This window comes from Callorhinus ursinus, unplaced genomic scaffold (genome assembly GCF_003265705.2).
Source record: "Callorhinus ursinus isolate GAN/ISIS: 27379988/994484 unplaced genomic scaffold, GSC_fseal_2.0 scaffold13, whole genome shotgun sequence".
NCBI classification, from domain to species: Eukaryota; Metazoa; Chordata; class Mammalia; order Carnivora; family Otariidae; genus Callorhinus; species Callorhinus ursinus.
Genome location: NW_027397075.1, coordinates 29,644,633 through 29,665,784, shown reverse-complemented (window position 1 = coordinate 29,665,784; position 21,152 = coordinate 29,644,633). Strand labels below are relative to the sequence as shown.

The 21,152-nt window shown below is 38.3% G+C and overlaps 1 protein-coding gene and 1 long non-coding RNA gene across 2 annotated transcripts in view; one reads left to right on the top strand and one right to left on the bottom strand.

Annotated features, from left to right (window-relative positions):
* Positions 1–21,152, top strand: part of LOC141374006 (uncharacterized) — an 86,813-nt gene that overhangs the window by 9,817 nt on the left and 55,844 nt on the right. The window lies entirely within an intron of this gene.
* LOC112828824 (putative dimethylaniline monooxygenase [N-oxide-forming] 6) lies at positions 10,293–21,069 on the bottom strand. Its single transcript, XM_025878068.2, is given in 8 exon segments — positions 10,293–10,393; positions 10,396–10,670; positions 12,078–12,150; positions 13,884–14,260; positions 17,077–17,276; positions 18,648–18,790; positions 20,018–20,180; positions 20,980–21,069. Coding segments are annotated over 8 exon segments (1,422 nt in total).

Genomic DNA, 21,152 nt, shown 5'->3' with positions numbered 1-21,152 from the left:
CACCTTGTTTAGAATGTCCTGCCTCCACTTCCACCTATCAAACTCCTACCCGTCTTTGAGGGTCTTTGCTGATCACCCCAGCAAGAAATTAGAATTTACGGTTGCTACTGTTGAATTGAACCTGCACAACCCAATTACAGTACCTATTAGATTGCTCCTTTACAACCAATCACTAACTCCAGCTCTTTCTATCAATTTAGTTTCTCTCAAACTTGTTCTCTTTCTTATTCCTGCTACCATCGGAGGTCAGATTGTCATCACTTTGAACCGGAAGTCTCTCTCATCTCCCTACTCTCTGTGTTAACCCATCACTGCCAACCACCTTATCACCACCCCCCGCCCCCCCGCCATTCATTCTTCACACTACGGGTGTAATTGAGAAGACTCTAGGTTAGATATAGTGGACTGAACATATATTTCTCTCTGCTTCCTTTTGAATTCCCACTAAAATGAGAATTAAAAAAAAAAATAAACCTAAAGGATACCAAAAACGAGAGAGGAGATTATAGTAGAGAAGAAATGTCAGCACATTTTCTGAAGATGGGAAGTGAGCTGATGAGTCATCAGAAATGAGAGAGTTAACTCTGAGTGCCTGCAAGGGGGGTGCTAACACCTAAAAGTGAATTTATACCACATAAAGTCTGGAGGCTTAGGGGTTGGAGGCATCAGGAGCTGCAAAGGTGTTAGTAAAAAGACACAATATGAGTGGTTGAAAGTTTGTTTACGGAACAGATATTTCTCACCTCCATCCTGTACAACTGTGGGAGGGACATTCCTCCATCCTGGATGGATACTGGAGGTTTGATCTTTGTAGAAATTGAATTGATGAATTTCCAGATCTAGAGATTTGAAAAGCCTCCAAACCAGGGCACTTCACCATGGAATTTACTGCAGGGATAAAAATAAAGTCCCATGACCTTCCAGAAAAAGAGATACAAGTCATATATAAAAGACAGAGAAGACAAACAACTTGAATTTTTGGTGGTTATCTTCTCTGCAGACACATATATAACTTCTAATCCTACTATATTTTGTGTAATTTAAAATTATATAGTTTATAAGTCAAGATAATTTTTGGTCTACTCTTAAATATTCTAAAGTACATGCTGGGATTATAGATCATACTTTATTCTATGAGAATATTTCATGGCTAGAAGACTTAATTCGTAGAAATTAAGGTGGGGGGATAAAGTCAGTCAACTGGTATAACATCTGAATGAAGGGCTATTTTAGTTTAATTTTTATTTTTTATAAAGATTTATTTATTTATTTGAGAGAGAGGGGAGGGGAAGGGAGAGGGAGAGAGCATCTCAGGCGACTCCCCCTCAAGTGTGGAGCCCAATGCAGGCTCTATCTCACGACCCTGAGGTCATGACCTGAGCCAAAATCAAGTTGGTTGCTTAACCAACTAAGCTACCCAGGTGTCCATGAATGAGGTTATTTAAAAAAAAACTGATGAATATGTCTGTTTACTTAGTAAATATTTATTGAGTATATAGCATGTGCCAGGTATTGCACATACTTGTACTCCTGGACAAATTGTTGTGCAAAGTCTTTCAAGAATGTTCTTTAAAAAGTAAGTAATTGTAACTAGCACCTTGTCATGGGAACATGCTTGCTTCCAAAGCATTTAAACGATTTTGTATTTTATAATAGTTAAAGCTGTCTCTTACAATTTTGTTGATAGTATCAAAGTTCATGGAACTCCACTTTTATAGATAAAATAAAGGGACACTTCAGCCAAAACTTTTTTGAAATTATCACAACTTCAGAACTGTTGAAAATAAGGCCTAGATTATTGCAGAGACCTTCTGACTGATCTTGTTTCTACTCTCGCCCACTTAGAATAAATTCTCCACCCTGAAACCAGATTATTTTCTTATACTGTTAACTTAATTTAATTTATACCACTTCCCTGCTTAAAAGCCCCCATTGGTTTCCCATTAAGATTTTTTGTCTTTTAATATTTGTTAAAAATTTTTTTAGACCAGTTGCATTTTGTCAGGTGCAACATATTTACAGAACAAAAGAATGTTACAATATATGTAAATGAAACAGTGAAATCTAATCAACAATAAGCTCTGTCACAACTAGATATTTAAAAGGAATGCAAACACCTGCATAAGTTAAGAGTTTTAAGATCAGTAGAGGCCCAGAATTATAACACATCCAGAAAAGAAGTGTGGAGAAAATCTTTAAATTTCAGAACAAAATTCAAGCTTTTAACCACATCCTTCTTGGCAGTAAGTTCTAGAGAAAGTGAAGTGCTACGCTTTTCCTCTTTGCTGCACTATTTCTTAGTTGCAAAATGCTTCTTTGGGGCTCCTTTAACTTTTCGAGGCTGCCTTTGACTTCCCTGACAGGGCACAGTTATGACACACGGAAAACATGCAAAGGTAGTTGTTATGCATAATCGTCAAATGTTTTCAGTAGAGGATCCTTTATTTGTTGACTGAGATGATAGGTATGAGGATGCTGGTTGGAGAAGCCAGAGAAAACAGAATTGTTTCAAAAATCAAAGAGTGGAAAGGTGGTGGGGCGAAGACAGGGGAGGCAGTTGGTTGGAACCAGGGGATGGAGCAGCTGTGGGAAGAGCTGAGAAGCGGGTGGGGGTGACGTCATCAAAGAGGAACTTTGAGAGAAAAAAGAGATGTCTAAGGAAGATTTTTAATTAAAGTTTTGCCTTATAGGGTCAGGTATATTCCCTGAATATCCCACAGAAACATCTGAATTATTTGCTAACACTTCAGAGAATTAGATTTATTTTTAAGGAACAGTAGGAACAAGAACAGAGGTTGCCAACAGAATTAATTTATTTAGGAATGCCTGTGTGGCTCAGCTGGTTAAGTGTCTGCCTTTGGCTGGGGTCACGATCTCAGGGTCCTGGGACTGAGTCCCACATCAGATTCCTTGCTCAGCAGGGAGCCTGTTTCTCCCTCTGCCTGCCACTCCCCCTGCTTGTCCTCTCTCTCTTTCTGACAAAAAAATAAGTAAAATAAATCTTAAAAAAAATAATTAATTTATTTACTTTAAGTCAGTACAATGTACTCCACACTCAGATTTGCATATGTGCATGGAGGGAGGAGTGCAGGATGAATATGGATATCTTGTGGCTTGGTCTTCTTTCTCCTATTCCTCAGGATGTCTCTGTTTCCAGAACTTCGTGACTTAATAGCTGCAAATAGCTAAGGAGACAGAGATAACACAGATTATTTGTAAGATTTTAAGCCTTATGGACCAACCTATACTAGGAACAAGAGCCTTCTTGGTGTAGCCTATTTGAAATCCAGTCTTGGAAGTGGTGCTAGGATACCCGAGGCAGCAGAATATGAAGGTTGGATCTAAACATTAGCGAGAGTGAGAACCAAAAACTAGATGTGGGGCCATAAGAACAGAGCTGAGATTTATGGCAGAGAGAAGATGGCTTACAGCAGAATGAATGTTTGAACAGATGGAGGTCAGATGTAGGATAAGACCCTTCTTGAAGGATATGATTCAGGAGTGGTGGGAGGCTCTGGCCAGACAAATGCTTCTCCATCTGTTGGCTGGTACATGAAATCCCACTTTTGGGTCTTTATCCATTTCATTTAGGTGATGCTTTGATACTTCTGTCCCTCCTGTGGCGTAAGCACAGGGCCTTACATGCTAGTTGCTAAATCCTGATAAAATCCAGATGACCAGGGGATAGGGATGCCAGATAAAATACAAATTCTGCACAGGTTGCACCTACTCTAAAACATTATTTATTGTTCATCTGAATTTTAAAATTAACTGGTTGTCCGTATTTATATTTGCTATAGGGTTATTAATCATTTAGAACTGAGTGTGGGGGTACCTGGGTGGCTCAGTCGGTTAAGCATCTGCCTTCAGCTCAGGTCATGATCCCAGGGTCCTGGGATGGAGCCCTGCATCAGGCTTCCAGCTCAGCAGGGAGCATGCTTCTCCTTCTCCCTCTACCCCTCCCTACCTCTTGTGCTCTCTCTCTCTCTCTCTCTCACTTAATAAATAAATAAATATCTTAAAAAATTGAGTGTAAATTAATTTGTCAGATTTGTTTTCTTGAAAACAGGTTTTTTTTATAGGGAGGGGTGTCTATGGGAGTCTATGGAAAAAGGAGTCAGGATGATGGCCTTCAGAGAAAGTCACTATGGAGAAAGAATAAATAACAAAAAAGCAGGAGTTTTCCAAGGGGGTGGTAGTGGACATGTGTGTGGGATGAAGGGTATCTGTGACAAAGGGAGCAGCATGGGCCAAAGCAGAGAAGTGAGAATCATAATGGTATGAGTTTAGGAACTAGGACCCGATATCGTGAGTATAAAGAGGGAAGCAGGGAGAAATAAGCATAAGAGAGATGAAAGCCAGTTCATGGAGGCCCTTGTATGCCCTTGAGCTTGGGCATTGTCCAAACAGTGATGGAAAGCTTTTGAAGGGTTTTGAGGATGGACTTGCCAAGCCACACTTGCAGCAGTGTGGACAGTAGATGGGGGTGACAGGGTATTAACTTCCCTATGTTTACTTTGCCAGTAGAATGATTGATATGCAATCTGCCTGCTTCACTCATGTATTTATGAGTCTAGTCCCCAAAGGCATCCAGGTTGGGATGTTTAAGGATTTCTGTAATGCATTAAGGCAGGTTTGTCATATGAGTCAGTCCCTTAATAGGTGCAAAACTCATCAGATGCTTAGCAGTGTGGATTAGTGAAGGCCCTGTGATCAAGTAATTCTTCAAATGCCTGAAGATGACTTTTTTTTTTCCCCTGCAGGGAGGAGTGACAAACATAGACATTAAGGCTCTAGTTATACTTCTTTTATATAAGGTAAGAAAAGGTAGTCAGTGAAGCTAAACCTTATTAAATCTAAGCAGAGCACCATTGAATGAGCTCGTAATGTACATGTAAACTTTAAATTGCACAGGAATTTCAGTTATCACTTCCTTGTGGCTTTAAAAAACTTTCCCTTAGTATTCATTTTGCCTCCAACTATTTTTTTTTTACTAAAAGCCATATTAGAATACTGCATCCAGATACATCTTTGTTGATTATAGAAGTATTATATTACCAGGTCGTGGTCTTATCTCTTTAAAGAAATCAGTAGACACAGCCCAGGGTGTTATGTCCAAGGGGCTGCCGTTGGTCCTGATAGCAGCCTGGTAACTTGGTCTCTTCGTTCCAGATCTTCTACTCAAAGCCCGGATACTTGCTAAGTCTTCAGAAAGAGAATCTCCCTTCCACTGCCAGGTCCTGCTTTCTTCCCCAGACTCATCCCTTGTCTTTCCCCCTCCAACTCTCCCTGAAGTCATGAAGAATTTCCACCATTTCTTCAAATCTGCCCTGCTTCTTTATATCTCCCGAACTTTGCAGATGGGGTTCTCTCAGTAGAGATGGTTCCTTTTATTCCCTCCTATGACATGAAGAATATAGTCCACATCAAATGACACTTCCTCAGAGAAACCTTTCTAACAATGCCCTGGGAAAATCTTTCTTTCCTATGCACTACTCCCTTCATATCTCTTTCCTTTATAGTCTTGATCATATCTTGCTGTGTGTTATATATGCACACATATATGAACACCCCTCTCTCTATATACACACGTCACATATAAAGTAGGTAGTACTCTTCAGAAATTTGACTAAATGCACTGTGCCTACCATACATACATGTGTATGCATATGCATATCGTATATATGCATGTATACATATGTATTTATGTATACTTACATGCATTACACACATACAAAGTGAACAATGCATGTAATCATATTTCTGAGGAATATTCCCATATACGAAGACTATTTCATGGGTGGTGATATAAATATGTCCTTTTTGTTCTTGATGCCCTCATGTGTTGTTTATTTTAATTTTTTTTAAAGATTTTATTTATTTATTTGACACAGAGAGATAGCAAGAGCAGGAACACACAAGCAGGGGGGAAGGAGAGGTTGTGGTCTTATCTCTTTAAAGAAAGAGAAAGCAGGAGAGGGAGAAGCAGGCTTCTGCGGAGCAGGGAGCCTGATGGGGACTCCATCCCAGGACCCTGGGATCATGACCTGAGCCAAAGGCAGACGCTTAACAACTGAGCCACCCAGGCGCCCCTCATGTGCTCTTTAGAAGAGATGGTAGGAACTGGTCACATAGCTCTTGGAGAGAACTCTGGATTGGAGAGGAAGAGACTTAGTTTTGCCCTTAATCCCCATGTTACCTCAAAGTTTCTATTTCCTTATTGTAAAATAGGGCAAGCTGATGTTAATAATTAGAGGAAATGTCATAAATATTAATAAAGTTTCTAAAAGATTCAGATATGACATAATATACAAACACGAGAGAAGAGAATCAATGTTAATGAACTCTTGTAATCACAGTGCTAAATATATTACTTCATTTAGGTTATTACCCTATGCTAGAATTTTAGAGGCTAAGTAGAATGTTAAATACATAGTTTCTTTTGTGTCTGATGACATGAAACAGAGCTGTCTCTTAACCTTTCTACCAATCTGGTTTAAAAATCAGTGATGAACATTGATAATGAACTGGTAAAAAAAAGGTTTTATTTATTCAGTTTGTTAATAAGTTTGTCTGTCTTGTTTTTACACTAGATTCAATCACAAACACACCCACATATACACATTAACACACACACACACAGATTTTAAGGATGATCTGGCTAAGTACCCATTCAGAAAAATCAAGTGCCCTTTGAGTCAACATGCTCCCTAGTTTTTTACCCATTTTGAAAAAAAAGATTTATTTATTTATTCTAGAGAGAGCGAGCAAGAGAGAGAGAGAATGAGGGAGAGAGAGGAGGGAGGGGCAAAGAGGGGGGGCAAAGGGAGAGAGAGAGAGAATCTTCAAGCAGACTCCCCACTCGGCATGGAGTCCAATGTGGGGCTCAATCCCAAAACCTGGAGATCATGACCTGAGTCAAAATCAAGAGGCAGATAATTAACGGACTCAGCCAACCAGGTGGGCTGCCCATTTTATTTTGCATAATTAGTAAAAATGATGGGAAGGGACAAATGTATGTCTATTTATTACCTAGGACCAAGTACACAGAGGTTTTAAGTAACATTCCATCAAATTTAGTTAGTGAAAAGTAATGTGGCTGTCCATTTAATTTGCCAAAGATCTAATTGGTTTTATTTAATGATTCATGAATTGGGCAGTATCCTATCTAGCAAATCAAAAAGAGCTCTGAAGAGCTGTACACAATGAAAGGGCAGCCAAGAGATATAAGTAGTAGTATATAATCCTCTATGTTTATGTCTCCCAAAGCAAGTATCCATTATATTTTTAAAATAGTTTTATTGAGGTACAGTTGACATGTAGTAAGCTACGTAAATTTAAATGTGCATTTAGACAAGTTTTGGCATATGCATACATCTGTGAAACCATCACCACAATCAACATAACATGTGTATCCATCACCCCTCAGAATTTCCTCTACCCCTTGGTAATCCCTCCTGCCTACATTTCCCTAGCTCCCAGCTTCCCACCGTCCCTAGGAAAGCATTGATTTGACTTCTTTCACTCTAGATTGATTTGAACCTTCTAGAATCTTATATAATTGGAATACAGTACGTATTTATTTTTGTCTGGCTTTTTTCACTCGGTATGATGATTTTGAGATTCATTTACATTGCTGTGGGTAAAAATGGTTCATTCATTTTTGTTGCTGAATAGTATTACATTGTGTGAATGTTCCACACTTTATCTATTAACATTTTTTAAAGATTTATTTATTTATTCTAGAGAGAGAGAGAGAGAGTGTGTGTGCACATGCAAGCCAGGGGAGGGGCAGAGGAAGAGGGAGAGAAGCAGACTCCCCACTGAGTGGGAAGCCCAATGCAGGGACTCGATCCCAGGACCCTGAGATCATGACCTGAGCCAAAATCGATTTATTTGCTCAACCAACTGAGCCACCTAGATGCCCCATCCATTAATATTTTGATTACGTTAGCTTGTGCATAGCTTTTGGATATTACAAATAAACCTGCTATGAATATTTATATATCAGTTTTTGTATAGACATGTATTTTTATTTTTTCTAGGTTAATAAATATCTGAGTTGAATTATTAGATCATATGGCAGATATATGTTTAACTTTTAAGAGACTGGTACACTGTTTTCTAAAGTGGTTATACCATTTCACATTTCTATCGGCAGCATATGAGCTTTAGTTACTTTCTTCTTTGGTAATGCTTGTTATGGTCAAGGCAGCTATGTATTAACATTTTATTTTGCATTTTCTTAATGACTTGATGTTTAATATCTTTTCATATGATTATTTGCCATCTGTATATCTTCCTTGGTTAAGCATCTGTTTAAATTCTACCCATTTTTAAATTGGGTTGTATCTTATTGAATTTTGAGCTTCCTTTATATATTCTGAATACACATCTTCTATGAGCTTTAGTATTTGCAAATGTTTTCTCCCCATCTGTAGTCTGTCTTTTCAGTCTCTTAACAGTGTCTTTTCAAGAGTGGAAGTTCTTAATTTTGATAAAGCCTAATTTATAAAATTTCTTTTTCATGGATTGTGCATTTGACATTATATCTAAGACATCTTTGCCTAATTGAAAGACTTTCTTTTATGTTTTCTTCTGGAAGTTTTATATGTTTAGTTTTTTAAAATTGTGTTATGTTAGTCACCATACAGTATATCATTAGTTTTTGATGTAGTGTTCCATGATTCATTGTTTGTGTATAACACCCAGTGCTCCATGCTATACTTTTAGGTTTTACATTTAATTCTATGATCCATTTTGAGTTAATTTTTGTATATGGTGCAAAGTATTAATTGAATTTTCTTCAGGTCATATAAATATCCAATAGCTCTGGTATTATTTGTTGATAAGACTGTCATATCTCCACTGAATTCCCTTAGATAAAGTGAATGAATGCTTAAAAAACACATAGTGCCAAAACTGTCTCAAGAAGAGAAACATAACCTGAGTAGTCCTATATTGTTAAAGAACTTGAGTTTGTAGTTTAAAAACTTTTCCACAAAGACCTAGAGACCAAAATGATTTCACTGGTGAATTCTACCAAACATTTAAGGAAACAATAATGCCAATTATAAACAAACTCTTCCGGAAAATTTAAGAGGACAGAATGCTCTCTAACTCATTCTGTGGGACCAATGTTACATTGACACCAAAACCAAGCCAAAATATTACAAAAAATAAAATACGGATCAACATCCATCATAAACATACATGCAAAAATCTTTAACAAATGTTAACAAATATAATGCTACAATGTATAAAATGGGTAATATATCATGACCAGGTGGGGTTTATTTCAGCAATGCAAGATTGGGTTAATAGTCAATATAATTCACCATATTTTAACCAAAACCAGAGGATCATCAGATGCAAAAAAAAAAAAAAAAGCGTCTGACAAAAGCCAACTTCCATTCCTGACCAAAACTGTCAGCTAACTAGGAATAGAAGAAAACGTCCTCAACTTAATAAAGGGTATTTATGAAGTATCTATAGCTAACATCATTCTTACTGGTAAAAGACTCAATGCTTTATTCCTAAGATTAGGAACAAGGCAAGGATGTCTGATCTCACCACTTCTATTCAACATTATACTAGAATTTCAATGCAGTAAGGCAAGAAAAAAGAGATAAAAGACATCCAAATGGAAATTGGAGAAGTAAAGCTATCTTTATTTTTAGACAACATGATTATTTATGTAGAAAGTATTATGGAACCTACAAAAGAGTTACTAGAACAAATGATTGAATTTTTATATATTAACAGTAAACAATAGGAAATTAAAAAATGTTTAACTACCATTTGTAATAACATCCAAAAATATGACATAGGATAAATCTGACAGAAGATGGGTAAGAACTATACACGAAAAACTGCAAAACACTGCTGAGAGCAATTAAAGAAGATCTAAGTAAATGAAGAGATATACTGTGTCACAGGTTAGAGGATTCAACATTGTTGTGTTGTCATTTCTCCCCATAGTAAAACACCCTTAAGAAATTTACTAAACTTTGTTCATCCTGCAAATCTGTGCTCACTCCTCTTCACTCTCCTTCTTCCTTATCTCAAGCACCTCCAAACTTGCCAATGCAGCATGCAAAAAGCCTTTTCAGAGTACAGATTTTCATCAGAAAGGGAGAGGCTGAGTATTTTCCGTTTTATTAGACTTTGAGTTAAATGGGCCAGAATTCATTTTTACATCTGCAGGAAGGGAAAGAGTAGCTCTGAGATTTTATGTATGCATATGTGTATATATCTAGTGTTAAACTACATACATATCTGTGATTAAACTCCTAGGCTAAACTTTGAGACGTAAAGGACTTCCTCATTAATAAAATGTAAGCCAAACAGCCAGCAAAAGCCCTGGGAATGAAAGCATTTTGAGCAAATTGTGAACGTGTTGGGGTCTCTGAGCTTCACTGACAGCTCTCGTCCTGGTGGGCTTTACTGTCCTATTCCACTGGGTCAGGATGGCATTTCTGGCCCCAGCCCGCTTCCCTGGTCCCATCAGTCGAAACTGGTATGGGCTGCAAGGACCAAAGAACACCTCCGGGGCCAGCTGGGGATCAGTCAGGAAAAGCCATGGTATGTTAGACTTGGCCCCTATGAAGGACCCCAGCTCATCCACGTACGTGATGTAATCTGTCTGCAGAGTCTGGCTCTGGCCAAACCTGAGGAAAGAACACATACTGGAATGAGTGTCACAGTTGTAAACCAAGAACTGGTTTCTTACGTTCTACCTCAGAAAAGTAGCATTTTAGTCAGCGTCTCCCAAACTATCCCACCCTTCTTTCTCCACAGCGTTGAATTTATCATTTGTTCTTTGGCTATAAATGGGTTGGTTTTTTTCTACTTCCTAATCTCTATCTAAGTTTGATGTTATTTTGGTCTTCTGCTTCTGGCCTGGAGTGAACTGACCTTCATGTGTCCAGATGACTGATTAACTTAATTTACTCTTTAACACATGGTTATTCTTTATAAAACATTGCTTAGGATCTGCCCCGGGGTTAGATTTTGGGGCATGGCCTCATTTACTTTTATGAGCCCTGAAAAAGAGTCTACCATTTAAGAAATGAGGTTGACTTTGGGGCTTCTCTTCTTCCTCCTCCTTATTCCTACTGGCCTGTAATAGAAAGGGTGGTAAGTAGAGTGAGCTGTGTGAATTGCTAGCACACAAGGGTGCCCACTTCGCAGAGCTGTCCTGTGAACTGGATGAGATGCAGGGGAGGTTTTGTTGAGTCTGAAAGTTCCAAGTCTTCCCTTCTCTAGATCCTTCGCCAGCAACTACCTTCGCCAGCAACTACCTGGCAGTGAATGATGTGTTAGAGCTCGAAAGAGGAAAGAAACTTCTTATACAGTCACCTATTCATCTGAATGGGATTCATTATCTAATTATTCTTTCAACAGATTTTAATATATAATTTGAAAAAGATTTACTTATATAGAAGTAATTAACATAAAAATTACATTTAAATATCTGATGTCTAGCCACTTAAATGACTTTCTTCCAGTCCCATTTATGGTGTACTTGAGAACCCGTGTTTGGATGAATCAGAAATGAATATTCTTTTAGAAGAAAATACCAGGGCAGGTGAACTCAGTTTAGTTCTTCATTTGGTTTTCTTATTACAGTGCTCGGTTCCCAGCTAGTTAACTTGCTGGTGGACATGCGGCTGTTGGAAAGGAATTCTTGGAGACATTTGAGCTGGATAATTCTTTGTTTAGGAGGCCTGTCCTCTGCAATGTAGGATGTTTAGCAGTATCCTAATTTCTACACATTAGATGCCAATAGTACGCCCTCTATACTTGGAACAATCAAAAATATCTCTGGACTTTGCCAAATGTCCCCTGGGGATCAAAATCACCTCCATTTGAGAAACTGTACTCTAGAGTGTAGTGTGGTCTACAGTACAGGTGATGTGTAATGACTATTATTTTCCTGTAGAATACTGCTTGATCATAACAAGTGTTCCAAAAACATGAACTTTGACTAGCAAAAATATTATAAAATATATAAATGTTTTCCTACATGTAAAGGAAAAACAGGATTTGTTTCATTAGCAAGTACAATCTCTTACCACTTGAGTTTTTTTCCCATTTACTCATCAATATCATCCATCATTTCACTTGTAGTTGGCAAAGTACATGATTCTAGAAAAGAAATGAAGAAAGAAATATTTAAAAAGATGAAAAAATCAGAAATATATAATGACACATGAAGAATTTTTCTTAGTATTTATGAACTATGTCCCTAAAAGATTTTGTATCAAGAGGAGCTGCCTTTGGTATCTTTAGTAGAATAACAATTTACAGAAATAAAGACTTGAGAAGGCAATGAACCCCTCTGTGAATGGCAAAGCTGGGCTGCAGTGAGATAATGACCACAGAGAAGTTTGTGACTTCAAATCACCCAACCTCATATTTCTGTGATGTCATGCAAGGTCTAATCCTCAACATGCCTGAGATGCACCTCATGCACATAATAGCTTAACAGTTTCTTTGTATTTCTTATTTTTATCCTCTTATTAATAATTCTTTCAAGAAATAATCTGGTAAAATAGTTCACTCTAAGGGACATGGCAATTAAAATGGAACAATGGAAAGAAGCATGAGTTTTCCAGCAACAGTCTGCAGCCAGAGGGGATCTTAAGGGGCATCAGAAAATTGTTAGTGTTTTGCAGTGGAGGGGTCATCTGATTACTGAGGGGTCATCTGATTACTGAGTGTAGCTCTTTTGCCTTTGTAACAGTGGTAGAAAGCTATTATGACATTCATGATGCAGAACACTTCCTAGTCATTGGTAGCATCTTACCTAGCCTGGAAGTACCTTGTGGTCAGATGTTTGCTAAAATTTTTGTCTGCTTTGTTTGATGTTGTGTCCTAAGTGCCAAGATAGAGTGTGGCACATAGTAGTGCTCAGTAAGTATTTGATGAATGGATAAATGATACCTTTTGTTTCATGTAAATTTCTTGGGTTTATGAACTGTAGCCAACTTTTTTCTAAAACCCCAGGTGCTTGGCACTGTTGTGCCTTTAAGAGAAAAACACAATAGAAGTATTTTACAGAAAGCACCCTTATAAAAGATTGCATGACAGGGTTTATTTAAATAATGATCCTTTGTGGTACACTTGAAATAGCTTATTTATCCACAACATTTTTAGAAAACATACAGTCTATGATTGTAACATTTTCTTCATTACCTATAGTCTAAGTTTTTACTGACAATATGTTAGGTGAAGTATACCTATATTGCCAAGGTTTTTGAACCCTTGAATAAAAAGGCACTTTAAGTAATAAGGATGATCAGTATGATTGATGTAAATTAAATCAATATATTTAAGACATTGCCTTTCTTCATGTAATCCTCATATTCTTGATTTCCTCACAAAAGCACACTTGTAGCCACTGGAGACCATGGCGTCTAGAGTGGAGGGAGGAGGAGAAGATTGTCAATAGAGTGGGTGTGGCCTGACCTTGCTATTCTGAGTTTGACACCAGTAAGATCTCTAGCATTGCCTGCAACATCCTCCAGGGCCCTTCTAACCTTCACGGTGTATCTTGACATTGCCTCTACCTATTGCTGTCTTTCTCTTGCTTAAAGCCTTGCAAAGTCCCTCCAATTTCCCTATGAGAAGTCTAAGCTCTGTAACATAGCTCTTAAGCTCTTGTCCCTTTCTCTATTTCTTGCCACTCCCTGCCTCTGTTTTACAGAACACCCTAAGACTTCCTAACATTCCCCTTGCTCTATTTTAGACTGTGTAAGGTTAAAGAATATGTCTTGTTCCCTTTGTATTCCTAGCACCTAGCACAGTACTTGGCATATAGTAGGTGCTCAATAAATGCTCATTGACTAAATGGATAAAAGACAGAATGGTCCACCTACTTGCAAACACTTTAGCAGCCCAGCGAGCCTGCAGGTCAGCTGTGGGGATGGCAGCCCCAAGGGACTGGACAAGGCCAATCACAGCCAAGGTTGGCTTCTCCATTTTTGGGGGGAAGATGCCTTTAAACAAGGTGACCTCACTATTTCTGCTTTTGATGGTGGAGTCATCAAGGAAGGGGTAGACGTAACCATAGCCTGTTGAAAAGATGATGGAGTCGATGGCCTCAAACATGGTCCCATCCTCAAACATGGTCCCATCCTCAAACACGGCTGCTGAGGTCTCTGTAAACTCCTTCACACTGGGCTTGATGGACACAGTGCCACATAGGATGCAGGATGGGAGCTCATCATTGAACACAGGCTCTTTCCTCAGGGCACTGTTCAGAAACAAGATACAAAGGCTCTTGCTGTAACATACCTCAATTCCAAGAAATATCTGCAATAGTTTATAGCACTGGAATCAAATTTGAGGAGTTAAACATTAGCATGAGGACTACCGAGCTCTCCTTTTGTGGCAGTTTTTTTCCTATTGTCCGCAACAATCCTTAAGAAATTCTGGGTGTTATTTGTTTCAGAAGTACAGATCTGTGATTCATGAGAGATGATGGACTCTGAAAAACAAACTGAGGGTTCTAGAGGGGAGGAGGGTAGGGGGATGGGTTAGCCTGGTGATGGGTATTAAAGAGGGCACATTCTGCATGGAGCACTGGGTGTTATGAACAAACAATGAATCATGGAACACTACATCAAGAACTAATGATGTAATATATGGTGATTAACATAACAATAAAAAATTAAAAAAAAATTAAAAAAAAAGAAATTCTGGGTGGCTCAGTCAATTAAGCATCTGCCTTCAGCTTAGGTCATGATCCCAGGGTTCCTGGGATAGAACCCCGCATCAGGCTCCCTGCTCAGTGGGGAGTCTGCTTCTCCCTCTGCCCCTACTCCCCGCTCATGCTCTCTCTCTCAAATAAATAAATAAAATCTTTAAAAAAAAAGAATTTCTGTCTGAGCTGCCTCTTTTGGCCTTTTGAAGCTTGAAGATTTCCTTATGAGTACTTATATGATTTGGTGATTCACCAAATAGATGAGAATAAAACTAATTCCTAGACATAATCAGTGGTTCAGAGTGCAGAATCTGGAACCAGATGGCCAAATTTATAGTCTACCTCTATCTCTCACGAGTGGCTACTTCTCTGTATTTGTTTCCTTATGTATAAAATGGGGAATAGTGATAGAATCTACTTCATACTGTTGTTGGGAGAATTAAATAACATTACCTGGAAAGCACTTAAAAGAGTGTCTGCCACTTGCAAGCATCATTGTTGTAAGTGAACTATTATTATGAATGAGGTCTTCTATGAGAAAATCAAATTTACTTGGTGAGCTGCTTTATTGCCATGTTTGGTTTCCTTTACTTTGATTGCCAAAATTCTAGGATTCAGAGATTTTGGAATTTATTCCAAGTATCTGAAGCACTCAGAAAGTTTATAAATCTTAGAATCTGTCTATATACTTCCACACCATTCTCTATGTCTATAATTCTGCCACCTCTTCTTTTGCTTTATAAGGTGACAAAAAGTAGGTCACAATAAAACCTGTTTTTCTCCCCCTGCCCCTTACCCAAGGGAGGAGTGAGAAGGTGTCATCAATACCTTAGAGTAATTGGAACCTTTTCTAAGAGGGAGCTTCATCCTTGGAATGAATGGATTTCCAAATCTATGTTTCAGTTGTCTAAAGGGCAAAGCCAGAATATGATTTACAGTTACTCTTACAAGACAAAAAGTCTTAATCAGCTCAGGTTTTGGAGCTTCTGTTACATTAAACACAATTTTAAATCCATGAAATCAACATTTTTTTTTTCTTTAGGGATGTAGCAGTCTGCCAGACTAGATAGGATAAATGCTGTGGAGTGAGGGTCTGGCTCCTAAACCTGGTATTTGCTATTCCAATTTACAGTTTCCTCTTGTTTTTCCTTATCTGATTCTCTAAACACAATGAAACATTTTTTTAAAGATTTTATTTTTAAGTAACCTCTACACACAACATGGGGCTTGAACTCACAATCCTGAGATTGCATGCTCTATTGACTGAGCTAACCAGGTGCCCCCAGAATGAAACATTTTTGTTAGCATGGGCCAAGATGAAATTTCTTAGTGAGTCCTTTCTTGTCTTACCCACTTTAATAGTTTTCTATGGATATACTGATTCTTCTGCCAAGAATGTTTTTCTTTTTTTCTCTCTTTCTTCCTTTCTTTCCTTTTTTTTTTTTTTTAGAGAGGGAGCATGTGAGCAGAGTGGGAGGGGCAGAGGGGCAGAAGGAGAGAGAACGAGAGAGAATCTTAAGCATGCTCCATGCCCACATGGAGCCGGACACGGGGCTTGACCTCATGACCCCGAGACCATGACCTGAGTTGAAATCAAGAGTCGATGCTTCACTGACTGAGCCACCCAGGTGCCCCTAGTATGCCTTTCTAGTTAGTAGGTGTTGGGCTCTGTCTCTATACAGAAGTATATAAACAAATCTTAATTTTAAAGGCTACATCAGTTTTGTGAATCTTCATTGTTTTACATGTTCCATGCATCCTGACTGTCCTGCTAAAATCCCAGACTCTGTGGTTAAGGAGGTGTGCACTTTCATTTTGAGATTTTCTGCTTTCTGAGACATGTTGATTAGTACTACTTTGTTCATTGCTCTTTAGAAGCATATTGGAAAATTTAAGATTAATAAGAACCAATATTTGTAAAGCTTTATAGTTTACAAAATGCCTTAATTTTTTTTATCTTACTTCATACCACGATAGTTTTGAGGAGTAGATATTATTATTGCTATCCTCATTTACCCATAACATGGGTAAGATATTCTGCAGAAGGACAATTCATGAATTGGCTCAGCCCTCAAAATTCCATGCTATAGCTTGTAGCTACCATAAATGAATCTTGCATGTCAGGGGTATCTAGCTGTCTGCTCCTTTGCCATTTGTATTTTCCCATGTACCTTTCCCCACTAGAGTCATTTCAGTAAGATTTTCACCGCATGCATGATCTCCGAGTATACTGTGTCAGTCGTGCAGTCCTCAGTTCAATCCCAATAACCTCAGTGAGCTGATTAAAGTTAGACCTAGAGAGAAAATTTCCACTGAAACTAGTGCCCCACTTTTTTGGATGATAAAATAGGAGTTATTTGTAGTACCCATTTAAAGGAATCAGGCCGTAGTTCTCATGCTTAAACCACATGTTCATCTTCTTGACATATAACCAGTCAGAGACAAATGAAGGAAGGGTATTCCTGAGGAAGGTTGCAAAACGGGTCACATACACCATGTCCCAAGGATAGCCATCATTCCAAACCTGGCTCATGACCCAGGAACCACTTCTGCTGCTGATAATGACCTGGTGGGGAAGGCAACATGGATTTCAATATCACTCTGTAAGAAAGAAGCAGATATGACACAATGGACATGTTCTGTGGACAATCTCCATACATTTCCCTCAATATCCAGGCAGAAGCATTTTTAAAGAGTTGGGTCAAGATGAATAGTCCATGATTGAAACTAGGTAGAGACAGAACTACTCTGCCTCTACACCCCAGAGGGGTAGTGCAGAGTTGTGGAAATAATGAGAACCTGTCATCTTGGAACAAGAGGGCTGTGTATTCAGTTGTGATGGGCCTAATCTTCACAGAGTCAGAGACATTGATGTAGGACTGGTGGATACCGGCCAGTCCAGAGCCTCAGTGGTAGTAGATGGTGGTAGTTGCTGGATTGGGTGGAAGAAATGTAGCTAAATCTTTACCTGAAATTAGGCTGAAGAGATGCCAAAGAGTTAATTCAGTTCTCTGTCTGAAGTCTCTTCCAGTCCTTACACACCCACTCCACGACCTCTGCTAAGCACCCAAACCATGGCAGCTGTCTCAGCTCTGAGACAAGCCCAGCTGCTTGTTTATTATGCCACTTTTGTGACAACCCAAGGGAACTGAACTTCAAAGAATTCCTTAAATTTTATTTACATACCCTTAAGAATTTGTTTATTGAGCATATGTTTCCTTAAAAATAGGTTAAGTTCTTCAGGGTCTATTGGTCATGGATGATTTAGCTTAGAGTCCTTTGGGAAGCCTTCTTTGACTTCATCCAGGCTAAGCTAGGTTCTCTTTTTATGGTGCTGCCATTGCCACACCTAATGTGTGGCATTTTTATTACTTCCTTTCGTGCCTGTCATCTCACCTCCACCCACTGACTGCTCCTGCAAATCAAGAAGTATTCTGACTTATTTCTGTGTTTAATTCTAGTCGGACATAGTTCTGGCATATAACATGTGCCCAGTGTTTGTTGAGCACTGGCCTTTGAGTGGATAAACGACAGTAAGAACCAAATCGTACATGTCTTCCAGACCTTCAGAAAGATAAGCACAATGCCTTTTGTATGGTAGGTGATAAGAAATACTGTTATATAAATAAAGGTGGATCCTGACTAGCAACAGTTTGCTTAGAAGTGATCAGAACACAAAATTAAAACAAAAAATGCACTCTTATATATACATATATACACATGTACACTTACCTCTGGGTCCAGCAGAATGTACTTCCTTGCCAGCCTGGGCCACATTACCTTGATTCACAGGGAGAATGTCTTAAGTCCTCCTTGATTCAATGGGCATATGCAATAGGTGGATCCCTTGTCTTATGATGTGGCAAACACGAGCCTCAGAGCCTAAGCTTTGATCTAAGAGCAGAGCTGTACCCCAGCTTTCTTTCTCACAGTGTACCTGTGCAGCCAGATGGCTAAGCTCCACAGCAATGTCAGATCTTGAGCTCCCCAGGCCGATCACAAGGACCCTCTTCCCCTTGAAGGCTTCTGGGTCCTTATAGTCACTGCTGTGGAGGTAGTGGCCTTGAAATTGATGTCAGCCTCAGTGGAACATGAGGAGTGGTTTGAGTTGATTTTCAGAAGAAATGGTGGAGACTCACTGTTTCCATTTTTTAAAAAAATTCCTATTATCAGTCTTAATTTTTTAAAAAAGTTTCCTAGTTGAAATGCGTTTATCCTTTTAGTGGTTTTTGACAATAAACCCCCAACTAAGTACTTACAGTGCCTTAAAAAACCTACAGTATGGGAACTTATATTTTGATAGTCATCATAGCTAATATTTATTGAGTACTTACTGTGGGCTAGGCCCTCTGCTAAAGGATTTACAGTTTAACGTTTAATCTTGATAACATCTCTGAATGGCAGATACTAGTATCCCTATTTTAAAAGACAAGGAAATCAAGACAGAGAAATTAAGTGACTCGTCTTTGGTCACATGGTAAGGAACTAGCGGCATAAGAGGTTGAGCCCGAGTGTTCTAAGGCTACATTCAGAACCCCTAAATACACTGCCTCTTAAAACCTTCATGCTTTCAATCCTCTATTCTTCCTGAATCTTACTCTTAATGATCTTGGCCTATGAACAGCATGCCTGCAGATTGGAAGTCTAGTATTTTATAGTGGACATGTGTTCCTGTTGCAAAGAAAGAAGGAAGGAAGGAGAAAGGATGGTTGCTTGTGTATTGTATTTATCTGATGTTTGGCATTTTGTTTAGTAATGGAGTATGCAACTATACACACACACACACACACACACACACACTGAAATTTCTTTTCTTTTTTTTTCTTGTGTTACTGTTTATTTTTTTAAAATTTTTATTGTTATGTTAATCACCATATATTACATCATTAGTTTTTGATGTAGTGTTCCATGATTCATTGTTTGTGCATAACACCCAGTGCTCCACGCAGAATGTGCCCTCTTTAATACCCATCACCAGGCTAACCCATCCCCCCACCCCACACTGAAATTTCTAAAGTGAATTTGCAAAATGTGCCTATAGATGACTTTTTAAAAACCCTCCCTCTACACAAACACTTCCTTTACAGGTCTTCATCTGATCTCTGACTTGCAGGTCCTTGATTCTTTTAGCATAAGAGTTCAGGAGGCCAATTATTTCTATATTTCACATATCATCAGACTTCAAAATTTTGTTTTGAAATCTTTGGAAACTTAAGAATAATTATTACATACAATCTATGGAAAGATCTAGCTCAACCCTTGATATTTGTGTATGTCCCCAGACTATTGTATATTTTCCAAACTTACCAGGAAAGGAATCACTTGGTAGATTGGGGTATACATGATGTCCTGAACAAATCATTACAGCATCAACAATAGCAGATTCCTGTTTCCCATCCTTTTCTGAAACAACTTCCCACTGTCCGGTGACTAAGAAGTTGGGACATTTCTTTATATTAGAAACCAGGGTCTTAAAGAAAACCAGAAAGAAATTCCTTCTATTTACAATTCTATGGGTTTTAATTTTCTCACAGTGTTTCTATAGAGGAAATAATTGTCATGAGTTCCCTGATCATTGAGAAATATATCGGAAAACATTAAAATAAGGAGTCATAGTGATTCTTCAAATCTCTCAAGAGAAATTGCCCAGTGGGGCGCATTTACTTTTTTGACATCTAGTTAATAGATTTGGGGTAAATTACACTGAATATTCTTGTGAACGATGCCATCTCATTTGCTTACTACCACCCTCAATTGACATTCCCAGCTTCTTTCTCTCTTGACCTCATTTTCTATCAATTCCATAAATATGGGAATATCTTAAGGTTATCAATCTTTATTTCCCCTTTGCAATGTACAGATACTCTCCCTTGGAAATATTAGCCACTTCCATAGTATGACTATTATGTAAATATATGCAAAATTATATTAAATATAATAAATAAAATAATAATAAATAAAGGAAATTATATTAAATATAATCCCAATTCATAATTTTGTTGATTATTTTTCTCACTACATATATATGCTTTGTATTTAACAGTAATGAGTTGAGATTAAGAATTCTAAACAAATGTGAAGTATTATTGTTATTTATGGAGCCAAGTCATCTCTGCAATAACTGCTAAGTCTCCTAAAGGACTGACAGGCTTGTGTGTGGGGTGGGGCTTCCTGAGGCCTCAGTTTGAAAATAAAACTTCCTGTAGTCATGGTTGCTATGTTTCTCATAATAACCAGGCTCAGAGATTTTAACTTTCTTTAAGTCTCACTTTGAAATTTCTGCTAAGGTCAGAAAAAGGGTGATGGCTCATGCCTGGCCGATTTTCAAGCTTCAGTCTTTCCCATTCACCCACAGCCATAACTTTTGTTGGTGGTTGTGAGAAGGAGAAGTGGGAGGGAGGTTTCTCAGCTGTGCATTGAAGGGAGGGAGGCTTGAGCTTCA